Source organism: Nannobrachium achirus (assembly GCF_963921795.1).
Source record: "Nannobrachium achirus genome assembly, contig: SCAFFOLD_237, whole genome shotgun sequence".
NCBI classification, from domain to species: Eukaryota; Metazoa; Chordata; class Actinopteri; order Myctophiformes; family Myctophidae; genus Nannobrachium; species Nannobrachium achirus.
Window position 1 is genome coordinate 92,574 of NW_027664788.1, and position 12,427 is coordinate 105,000.

General features: G+C 50.9%; 1 protein-coding gene across 2 annotated transcripts in view; it reads left to right on the forward strand.

The window, feature by feature from the left end:
- Positions 1–12,427, forward strand: part of LOC308280799 (uncharacterized protein) — a 91,580-nt gene that overhangs the window by 69,457 nt on the left and 9,696 nt on the right. For both annotated transcript variants that reach the window (XM_080755117.1, XM_080755116.1), the window contains 6 exons: positions 7,155–7,234; positions 7,982–8,084; positions 8,906–8,985; positions 10,290–10,392; positions 11,042–11,118; positions 12,418–12,427. The exon at positions 12,418–12,427 is cut by the window's right edge and continues 93 nt beyond it. In XM_080755117.1, coding sequence (XP_080611243.1) covers positions 7,155–7,234; positions 7,982–8,084; positions 8,906–8,985; positions 10,290–10,392; positions 11,042–11,118; positions 12,418–12,427 — 453 coding nt within the window. The remainder of the gene's footprint in view (positions 1–7,154; positions 7,235–7,981; positions 8,085–8,905; positions 8,986–10,289; positions 10,393–11,041; positions 11,119–12,417) is intronic.

The following is a 12,427-nucleotide window of genomic DNA, read 5'->3' on the forward strand; positions in this document are numbered from 1 at the left end:
TAATTTTGTGTGTGATTTTGTTGTGTAATTGTATTTGTCACTTTTATTCGTAAATAGTCTTATTTGCTCATTTAAACACCCATTTTAAACCCCCCTTTAAAGTTAAATGTGGATGTTTACTTGTTGTATTTCTCACTAGTATGTCTTTTGTTATAAACAAAACAAACTTACTATAAAATAGTAACAAACTTACAAAAAATACTATAAAAGTGCAAGTAATGAACAAAATCGTTTTTGAAAAATGGCATTGACATTGATATTTCAAAGACAAGATGATCCTTAATGGTCAAAACAATGTCAGAAATGAATTATACATGTCAGCATTAGTTGATTTAGACCTACTGCACCTGTTTTTACTCCTAACAATGGCCAAGTTATGGCCCACGGTCTTCGGAATAGCAAAATTACCTTGACCATGACCTTTTGAGGTCCAAATCACCCAAAATGGTCAAAACAATATCAGAAATGAATTCCCCACACCACAAGTAGTCCAAATAGAGGTATTACATGTGCCTATACACCCAGAAACAGAAAAGTTGGATTTTCATCATAGCCGATGGCAGCCATATTTGATTTGGCCATTGCGCCATTCGTGGCACTATGGCGGACGAGCACCTCAGTGATTTTTCATGTCTAGGGACCCACTGACTCAGTTCAGGTGAGAAACTCCCCTAACACCAAATTGCGAACAGGACTTTAAGCCAGATACTGTATTATAGCATGTTCCATTGACAATAAATAATACTAAAATGTATCTAATAGATGCAAGGACAGCACACAGCAGACTTTGCGGGTTACATGTCTCCTCAGCGGCCACACCGAGTTCCAGCCAGACGCGATTCCAAGCCCCGTCTTTGAGATCAAAGACGCGATTGTAGTGTCCAAGCCGCGTCTTTGAGGTTAAAAGACGTGATTGAAACCGAGAATCGCGTCTTGAGCCGCGGAAGACGCGAAACCGAGAATCGCGTCTTGAGCCGCGGCAGCTCCGTCCTGAACGCAAAGCTGCGTCTTGACCGCTATTTAAGCACTGACGCAGCATCAGACGGGTCATAAGACCCGTCTTCAGACGGGACGCAGTCTGCGACGGCTCTTGCTGGCTTTTGCTGGTCCATTCGGGAGCCCATAGTGCGGCGGCGATGACGATGGGGTAGAGTTCATAGAGGGCGAGGTCTGGGTGTTGTTGGGGTCGAGCTGGTGGAAGTCGTCTGGCCAGGGGGAGGAGAACCATCTTCCGTTGTAGTAGCCGCCGAAACCGGTTGAGGGGGCGGCGTCGGTAAATAGCTGGAGGTCTTCGGGGGAGGAGATGAAGTCGTCGTAAAAGAATGTGATGCCGTTCCAGTTGGTGAGGAGGAGGTGCCAGAGCCGGAGTTCCATTTGACAGGGGGGGTCGAAAGTGACTTGGTGGTGGAGGGAGGGGACTGAGGTGGAGAGATGGAGTAGGTGGGAAATGAATGAGCGGCCCTGGGGGATAATGCGGATGACGTAGTTGAGGTGGCCGAGTAGGGAGAGGAGCTGTTGCTTGGTGCACTGGGGGATGTTGAGGTAGTTGGAGAGCAGCAGTGTGATGCGGTTGAGTTTGTCGGTGGGGAGGGAGGCTTGGAAAGTGGTGGAGTCCAGGGTGATCCCAAGGAACTCCAGGGAAGTGAGGGGACCTTCGGTTTTGTCGAGGGCTAGGGGGACGCCGAGGGTGTTGAAGACGGAGGTGACTTGAGTGTGGTGAGACCGGAAGCGGGGGGGGCTGAAGGGGGGGTGACCACGAGGAAGTCGTCTAGCAAGTGAGTGACGAAGGGGAGTTTGTGATTATTGGTCAGGATCCAGCAGAGGGCCTCGACAAGGGAGTCAAAAATTTTGGGGCTGCTTTTGCACCCGAACGTGAGGCGGACGGCAAAGTAGTAATTGTCTCGCCATCGGACGCCAAAAAGGTGCCAACTGTCGGGGTGGAGGGGCATAATTTTGAAGGCGGCAGTGATGTCCGCTTTGGCGAGAAAGGCGCCTTTACCGGCGAGCCGGATCAGGTTTATGGCGCCGTCTACGGAGGAATACTGCATGGAAAAATCGGGGCTGGGGATGAGACTATTGATGCTGGGGGTGGATGTGCCGTGGGGGGATGAGAGATCGACGATGGTTCGTTTTTTTACCGGAGTATTTGCGGGTGGCAATGCCGATGGGGCTGATGCGGTAGGTGGGGAATGGTGGGGTGGAAAATGGGCCGATCATGAATCCGGAGTCTACCTCTTTTTGCAGGAGGGAGGTGACTGAGTCGGGGTCGGTGGTGGCGGACTGGAGGTTTTGGCAGGTGTGTGAAGTGGCTGGGATGGTGACTAAACCGGGTGAGAAGCCGTAGTTGAGGCCTCCGAGGAGGTAACATGCGATGGCGGGGTCTGGGTGGTTGGACAATTCGGCGGCTAGGGCGGGGATGTTGATGGGGGTGGATATATGCTGGGATAGTGAACTGGGGCCTGATGGCCTGGTGGGGTTCTGGGGGCAGGTGGCACGGGCATGGGAACCGCCGCAGTGGCTGCAGACGTGTAGCAATTTGCAAGAGCTGGCTGAACAGCCCAGGTCATTGAAATTGTTACAAATCATGCTTTTTCCCATGAACAACACAGGGTGCCCATGCCGGTCGGTGGTGCGGCTTTTGGCAGGGTAGACTGGGGAGCGTGTTGGAGGCACGCTGGGGAGGCTGAGGAGGGGGGGCATGGCTGGGCTGGCTGTGGCTGCTCTGGAGGTGGATGGGCGGGGGGCGGCGAGGGTGCATTGGCTGGCGGGGTTGCCGCAGAGGCTGCAGGACACGGCGGCCCTGCCTGCGAATATACGGCAGTATAGCTCCAGGTCGAGGTGGCCCCAGTAGGTGGCGATGTTGAATTGCTGTAGTCTGGATGCTGCCATGGCTGCGAACTGACGATGGTACTCCTGGAACAGTGAGCCCCCGAAATGCACTGCCAGGTCCAGGAGCACAGCCATGTAGTCATCCAGTTCCTGGCGGCGGGAAGGGTAGGCGGAGCAGAGGGCGTCTCGGAACATGGAAAAAGCCAGGAAGAACTCTGGGACGGTGAGGATGGATGACCGGGCGGGGGTGGAGCTGTGGAGTTGTATGGTGATGTCGCCGCAGTCTAGGTATCGGGGTTCAGTGTTGGTGGTGGAGGGGCGGAGGAGGAGGGCGAGGTCGATGTTGTTACCTTGGATGATGTTGTTTCGGAGGGAGGTGGCTATTGGCTGGGGGTTCCTGGCGATGGCGTTGGCTGGTGGGTCCATGATGCGAGCTGTGGCGAGGGTAAAGGGAGGGGGGGGTTGGGGGTGGGGTATTAAGCGGGAGACAGGACAGAAAAGAGGGGGAGGGTTGGGCAGTGCCATCGCCTGTTGATGTACCGGGGGTTGGAGGGATGGCATGCCCGAGAGAGGAAGGGAAATTGAAAGAGGATCCACTGGTGCCAGGTGTGGCTGCTGCAGTGGGGTTAGTAGAGAGAGAGGAAAGAAAAGAGGAAATTTGAGTGGGATGTAGGGATGAGTGAGAGGGAGGGGGGGATGAAAGTGCAGCCTGCGGGACAAGGGATGATAAAGCAGACAAAAATGACATTAATGGGTGGGTGGCAGGCACGGGGTTGACATTAGACAAAGAAATAGGAGGGTTAGTAGTAGAGGTATTGGTAGTAGTAAAGGCAGTAGGAGTAGTAGTGGTAGTAGTATTGTTTTGTTGTAAGGATATGGCTGGTGGTTGGTTGTTCTGGTCAGGCGTGGCCGGGCCAGCCGTGGCTTCGTCGAGTTGGCGTGTGACGTCATCATTGTTCTCCACCGAGCGCGCCACTCGGTGGAGTTGCGCGGGGAGTTTGGCGGGTGACGTCATCGGGAAGCGCCCGGCTGGTGGAAGGCCCCGCTGTTGTTGTTGTTGTCATCGCAGTGGTAGCCAGCGCTTCGGTGTAGAGGCGGAATAGCTCTGCTTTGTTTGTTGCCCGGGGGACGCGTATTCCGCGGGTTTGCAGCTGCCGCTGGAGTCCCGCTACGGTCCAGTCCGCGATGTTGGGCGGCAGGATGGATTGCTGATGGTGGCTCCTTCTGGAGGAGCCGGGAGGCGATTGCTGTCCGTGGATGCGGCGCTCGCTGGCTCGGCTGCCGTGGGGCCGCTGGCTAGCCTGGCTGCGATGCTGGCTAGCCTGGCTGCGGTGCTGGCTAGCCTGGCTGCGGTGCTGGCTAACCTGGCTGCGGTGCTGGCTAACCTGGCTGCGGTGCTGGCTAACCTGGCTGCGGTGCTGGCTAGCCTGGCTGCGGGGCGGGGAGCCCCGTGGTGTACACTGGCTGTGTTCCGATCGTCTCGGAGAATGGTCCCGGGACCGGGCTGGAGTGGCTGGTTTGGTGACCACGGGTGAACGGCGGGAGTGGGTCGAAGCTCGGGAAAAGGCTGACTGACCGGATGGGTTGACGGCGGGGCTGTTACGGCTGGATCGGCGGGATTGGCTGGGCTGGCTGCGGTTGTTGTTGGCCTGTCCGAACGGGAGGCTGGCCTGGCTCAGCCGCGCTTGGTCCCTGAGGATTGGAGTAGGATTCCCCGGGTTGGCGGCGCTGGTGACGGACTCGTCGTCGGAGGCGAACAGGTCGAGGTCGGACATGGCAAAAGGTAGGTAGTAACGTACGTGTGTTGCTTGTCGAAGTTGCTTGGCAAAGCGTAGCATACGAAAAAGCAAGAGGGGTTCTGGGACGTTAGAGTGAGGATAAATAGAGCTAGGTAGCTGACTAGGGGGGCGGAGCTAAGGGCCAGGTAGGCCCTTACAGTCATGGTTGGCGGCGCTGGTAACGGACTCGTCGTCGGAGGCGAACAGGTCGAGGTCGGACATGGCAAAAGGTAGGTAGTAACGTACGTGTGTTGCTTGTCGAAGTTGCTTGGCAAAGCGTAGCATACGAAAAAGCAAGAGGGGTTCTGGGACGTTAGAGTGAGGATAAATAGAGCTAGGTAGCTGACTAGGGGGGCGGAGCTAAGGGCCAGGTAGGCCAGGTAGGTAGCGTGAGGGCAGGTAGGTGGAGAGGGGGTGGAGTCATGGTGTGTTTCTCTCTCTCCTGAACTTCTGTTGTTCCAACACCATAAAACACACTGAAACAACAGAGACTGACACAATATGTCCATATATGGGCATTCCCAGATATTGGCCAGATATATCGATGACATCAGGGTTCTCCATATATGGGCATAAAGGGGACAAGGACAGAATTACTTTGCAAGTGTGACTCGCGTCGCGACAACCACACTGGTTATCATGAGACTGACACAATATGTCCATATATGGGCATTCCTAGATATTAATATTGATGACATCAGGGATCATTTAGTAGTAGAGGTATTGGTAGTAGTAAAGGCAGTAGGAGTAGTAGTGGTAGTAGTATTGTTTTGTTGTAAGGATATGGCTGGTGGTTGGTTGTTCTGGTCAGGCGTGGCCGGGCCAGCCGTGGCTTCGTCGAGTTGGCGTGTGACGTCATCATTGTTTGGCGCGCTCGGTGGAGTTGCGCGGGGAGTTTGGCGGGTGACGTCATCGGGAAGCGCCCGGCTGGTGGAAGGCCCCGCTGTTGTTGTTGTTGTCATCGCAGTGGTAGCCAGCGCTTCGGTGTAGAGGCGGAATAGCTCTGCTTTGTTTGTTGCCCGGGGGACGCGTATTCCGCGGGTTTGCAGCTGCCACTGGAGTCCCGCTACGGTCCAGTCCGCGATGTTGGGCGGCAGGATGGATTGCTGATGGCGGCTCCTTCTGGAGGAGCCGGGAGGCGATTGCTGTCCGTGGCTGCGGCGCTCGCTGGCTCGGCTGCCGTGGGGCCGATGGCTAGCCTGGCTGCGATGCTGGCTAGCCTGGCTGCGGTGCTGGCTAGCCTGGCTGCGGTGCTGGCTAACCTGGCTGCGGTGCTGGCTAACCTGGCTGCGGTACTGGCTAACCTGGCTGCGGTGCTGGCTAGCCTGGCTGCGGGGCGGGGAGCCCCGTGGTGTACACTGGCTGTGTTCCGATCGTCTCGGAGAACGGCCCCGGGACCGGGCTGGAGTGGCTGGTTCGGTGACCACGGGTGAACGGCGGGAGTGGGTCGAAGCTCGGGAAAAGGCTGACTGACCGGATGGGTTGACGGCGGGGCTGTTACGGCTGGATCGGCGGGATTGGCTGGGCTGGCTGCGGTTGTTGTTGGCCTGTCCGAACGGGAGGCTGGCCTGGCTCAGCCGCGCTTGGTCCCTGAGGATTGGAGTAGGATTCCCCGGGTTGGCGGCGCTGGTAACGGACTCGTCGTCGGAGGCGAACAGGTCGAGGTCGGACATGGCAAAAGGTAGGTAGTAACGTACGTGTGTTGCTTGTCGAAGTTGCTTGGCAAAGCGTAGCATACGAAAAAGCAAGAGGGGTTCTGGGACGTTAGAGTGAGGATAAATAGAGCTAGGTAGCTGACTAGGGGGGCGGAGCTAAGGGCCAGGTAGGCCAGGTAGGTAGCGTGAGGGCAGGTAGGTGGAGAGGGGGTGGAGTCATGGTGTGTTTCTCTCTCTCCTGAACTTCTGTTGTTCCAACACCATAAAACACACTGAAACAACAGAGACTGACACAATATGTCCATATATGGGCATTCCCAGATATTGGCCAGATATATCGATGACATCAGGGTTCTCCATATATGGGCATAAAGGGGACAAGGACAGAATTACTTTGCAAGTGTGACTCGCGTCGCGACAACCACACTGGTTATCATGAGACTGACACAATATGTCCATATATGGGCATTCCTAGATATGGGCTTAATATTGATGACATCAGGGATCTTCATTTATGGGCATAAAAGGGACAAGGATCGAATTTGCAAGTGTGGTTGCTGTGACGCGGTTTGGTTTCAGTTAATTCCATCTCCTGTGTGTGTGTTGGCTTGTGAGATACCCCTAGCGAGACATTATTCTTCTCCCCGTAACATTATTTATTGCGCGCCGAGAACAGCTGACATACAAGCTCACAACCGTGTCGTGGATGCGACCGTTGTGAGCTTGTAGGTCTGCTATTCCCAGCTGTTCTCTGCGCGTGACACCGTATCAGTGTGACATCTGGAAATGTGTTTATTAAACAGCATGAAATTGTATGTGAATTTCATTTGACTTGTTATAATGAAGACATGACCGTGACATGCTATGCTGTATTCATTCACATTCATCTTAGCTACCAACTGGTCCGTGGGTCCAGTAAACGCCGGTGCAAGTTTAATGGATGGGATGGTGAAGCCCCAGTGTGTCAGCAGAGTAAGCACATGCACGCACACACACACACACACACACACACACACACACACACACACACACACATACACACACAGGCAAATCTATTGGCAGCTGTGAAACACTTGATAATAAATCCAGCTTCTATCACAATGCTGTAAAAAAAAATCATTCCTCGCTGACATGAGCCTTCATCAATGTCTTCATGCTACCTAGACACATTTGCTGCTCTTTCAAATAAAAATCTAAAATTCTCAAGGACCAGAGGAAATATAGCCTATTGAATTCAAGGTTTAATTTCCCTCAAACTTGATATGTGCCATCTGTGGCAATAATCCTCTCAGGGCTGCCACAAAAAAGGCTTAGAACTGCTGGAACAGTTTGAATAAGTTGACATTTTCTATGTCTTGTCTAAAAGTAATCTCCGGTTATGTTGATGTATTAAATGTGATGCCTCAACTCCTACAATTCCAAGTATCCCTCACTGCTGCGTGCAGAACTGGGCGGGGACGGCCGTCTCCTCCCACAGTGCAGTGTTTGAAGCAGCTTTGTATCAGGTCGCAGTTAACAAAACCTCCACCGGCTGTCTGTCTGTCTATCACACGTCACACTTTTACCCTACTCATATCTCCGCCACCGTTGCCCCAATCCATGCCAAACTTTGCACACACACTCCTTGGCTACCAAACCACAACCTCAAAAGCTCATGCAAAATATTTGATGACCTGCCCTCCTTTTGGATCATACTAACCTTAAATAAATAACCTACAGTCCGATGTGATCGCCCTGGCGATGCAGAGCATGCAGAGTGGCAGCTTGTGGAGGGAGAGGATTTCGTCTTTGGGTCAGAGGTTGAGTACACGTGCCGCCCAGGGTATGACGACACATTCACTCACACAGCGATTTACATTCATCGTGAAATTGTCCTCTGTCCTAAACTGGGATCAATTCACTTTTACCAAGCTGCATGCATAAATACACTATTAGACAGACCTGTAAAGAACACGCTTGGTAGGCTATGCTCTTGTTTTCCCTATACGCCAAATGTCTTCACCAAAAAAAGCATAAAACACACTGAAACAATAGAGACCGACACAATATGTCCATATATGAGCATTCCCAGATATTGGCTTAATATCGATGACATCAGGGTTCTCCAATCTCCATATAAGGGCATAAAGGGGACAAGGACAGAATTACTTTGCAAGTGTGACTCGCGTCGTGACAACCACACTGGTTATCATGAGACTGACACAATATGTCCATATATGGGCATTCCCAGACATGGGCTTAATGATGACATCAGGGATCTTCATTTATGGGCATAAAAGGGACAAGGATCGAATTTGCAAGTGTGGTTGTCGTGACACGGTTTGGTTTCAGTTCATTCCATCTCCTGTGTGTGTTGGCTTGTGAGACACCCCTAGCGAGACATTATTCTTCACCCCGTAACATTATTTATTGCATGCCGAGAACAGCTGACATATAAGCTCACAACCGTGTCGTGAATGCGACCGCTGTGAGCTTGTAGGTCTGCAATTCTCAGCTGTTCTCTGCGCGCGACACCGTATCAGTGTGACATCTGGAAATGTGTTTATTAAACAGCATGAAATTGTATGTGAATTTCATTTGACTTGTTATAATGAAGACATGACTGTTGACATGCTATGCTGTATTCATTCACATTCATCTTAGCTACCAACTGGTCCGTGGGTCCAGTAAACGCCGGTGCACGCTTAATGGATGGGATGGTGCTGCCCCAGTGTGTCAGCAGAGTAAGCACATGCACGCACGCACGCACGCACGCATGCACACTCACACACACACACACACACACACACACACACACACACACACACACACACACACACACACACACACACACACACACACGCATGCAAATCTAGCGGCAGCTGTGAAACACTTGATTGAGGAGCTATAGCCTATTGAATTCAAGGTTTAATTTCCCTCATACTTGATATGTGCCATCAGCAGGGCATTGTGAGGATGCTCCCTGAATTCTGTGGCAATAATCCTCTCAGGGTTGCCACAAAAAAGGCTTAGAACTCCTGGAACAGTTTGAATAAGTTGTCATTTTCTATGTCTTGTGTAAAAGTAATCTTCAGTTATGTTGATGTATTAAATGTGATGCCTCAACTCCTACAATTCCGAGTATCCCTCACTGCAGCGTGCAGAACTGGGCGGAGACGGCCGTCTCCTCCCACTGCACCCTGCAGTGTTTGAAGCAGCTTTGTTGCGACTGTCAACGGTCGCAGTTACTATCAAAACCTCCACCGGCTGTCTGTCAGTCTGTCTGTCTGTCACACGTCCCACTTTTGCCCTACTCATATCTCCGCCACCGTTGCCCCTATCCATGCCAAACTTTGCACAAACACTCTTTGGCTGCCAAACCACAACCTCCACCCCTCATTTCTCACATGGCCCTCTTCTAGCACCATCATGAGGCTGATTCTTGCAAAACACATTTTTGGACACTGCTCCTACAGATTTGCCCCTAAAATCACGTAAAGCGGTACACAGTATCTCTACAGTCATATCATCAAACTGCATCTGTCCCATCTAGTGTCACCATCTGGCCGATTTTTGCAAAACACATTTGTGGACACTGCTCCTACAGATTTTGCCCTAAAATCATGCAAAGTGGTACACAGTATCTCTAAAGTCATGTCATCAAAATACATCTGTCCCATCTAGCACCACCATCTGGCCGATTTTTAAAAAAACACATTTTTGGATCTGTCCCATTTCCCATATTCCCTCCTGATTGCCTACCATTACCTTCTAAAGTTTACTGGTTGATAATGAGATTTTTTTTGGTGGGTGACACTGTCCTATCCCTGCAAGGCCCAGCGTTGCTTTTTGGCAACGTTTTTTTAACACACACACACACACACACACACACACACACACACACACACACACACACACACACACACACACACACACACACACACACACACTCCTTGACTGCCAAACCACAACCTCAAAACCTCATGCAAAATATTAGATGACCCGCCCTCCTTTTGGATCATACTAACCTTAAATAAATAACCTACAGTCCGATGTGGTCCCCCTGGCGATGCAGAGCATGCAGAGTGGAAGCTTGTGAAGGGAGAGGATTTCGTCTTTGGGTCAGAGGCCGAGTACACGTGCTTCTTAGGGTATGATGACACATTCACTCACACAGCGATTTACTTTCATTGTGAAATTGTCCTTTGTCCTAAACTGGGATCAATTCGCTTTTACCAAGTTGCATACATAAACACACTATTAGACAGCTTGGTATGCTCTTGTTTTCACTATACGCCAAATGTCTTTGCCAAAAATAGCATAACACACACTGAAACAACAGAGACAGACACAATATGTCCATATATGGGCATTTCCAGATATGGGCTTGATATTGATCACATCAGGGATCTCCATATATGGGCATAAAAAGGACAAGGACCGAATTATTTTGCAAGTGTGGTTGCCGTGATGCGGTTTGGTTTCAGTTCATTCCATCTCCTGGGTGTGTGTTGGCTTGTGAGACACGCCTAGCGAGACATATTCTTCACCCCGTAACATTATTTATTGCGCGCCGAGAACAGCTGACATACAAGCTCACAACCGTGTTGTGAATGCGACCGCTGTGAGCTTGTAGGTCTGCTATTCTCAGCTGTTCTCTGCGCGTGACACCGTATCAGTGTGACATCTGGAAATGCGTTTATTAAACAGCATGAAATTGTATGTGAATTTCATTTGAGTTGTTATAATGAAGACATGACCGTTGACATGCTATGCTGTATTCATTCACATTCATCTTAGCTACCAACTGGTCCGTGGGTCCAGTAAACGCAGGTGCACGCTTAATGGATGGGATGGTGCCGCCCCAGTGTGTCAGAGTAAGCACACGCGTGCAGGCCGCGCGCACACACACACACACACACACACACACACACACACACATACACGCACACGCACACGCACACGCACACGCACACACACACACACACACACACACACGCATGCAAATCTAGCGGCAGCTGTGAAACACTTGATTGAGGAGCTATAGCCTATTGAATTCAAGGTTTAATTTCCCTCATACTTGATATGTGCCATCAGCAGGGCATTGTGAGGATGCTCCCTGAATTCTGTGGCAATAATCCTCTCAGGGTTGCCACAAAAAAGGCTTAGAACTCCTGGAACAGTTTGAATAAGTTGTCATTTTCTATGTCTTGTGTAAAAGTAATCTTCAGTTATGTTGATGTATTAAATGTGATGCCTCAACTCCTACAATTCCGAGTATCCCTCACTGCAGCGTGCAGAACTGGGCGGAGACGGCCGTCTCCTCCCACTGCACCCTGCAGTGTTTGAAGCAGCTTTGTTGCGACTGTCAACGGTCGCAGTTACTATCAAAACCTCCACCGGCTGTCTGTCAGTCTGTCTGTCTGTCACACGTCCCACTTTTGCCCTACTCATATCTCCGCCACCGTTGCCCCTATCCATGCCAAACTTTGCACAAACACTCTTTGGCTGCCAAACCACAACCTCCACCCCTCATTTCTCACATGGCCCTCTTCTAGCACCATCATGAGGCTGATTCTTGCAAAACACATTTTTGGACACTGCTCCTACAGATTTGCCCCTAAAATCACGTAAAGCGGTACACAGTATCTCTACAGTCATATCATCAAACTGCATCTGTCCCATCTAGTGTCACCATCTGGCCGATTTTTGCAAAACACATTTGTGGACACTGCTCCTACAGATTTTGCCCTAAAATCATGCAAAGTGGTACACAGTATCTCTAAAGTCATGTCATCAAAATACATCTGTCCCATCTAGCACCACCATCTGGCCGATTTTTAAAAAAACACATTTTTGGATCTGTCCCATTTCCCATATTCCCTCCTGATTGCCTACCATTACCTTCTAAAGTTTACTGGTTGATAATGAGATTTTTTTTGGTGGGTGACACTGTCCTATCCCTGCAAGGCCCAGCGTTGCTTTTTGGCAACGTTTTTTTAACACACACACACACACACACACACACACACACACACACACACACACACACACACACACACACACACACACACACACTCCTTGACTGCCAAACCACAACCTCAAAACCTCATGCAAAATATTAGATGACCCGCCCTCCTTTTGGATCATACTAACCTTAAATAAATAACCTACAGTCCGATGTGG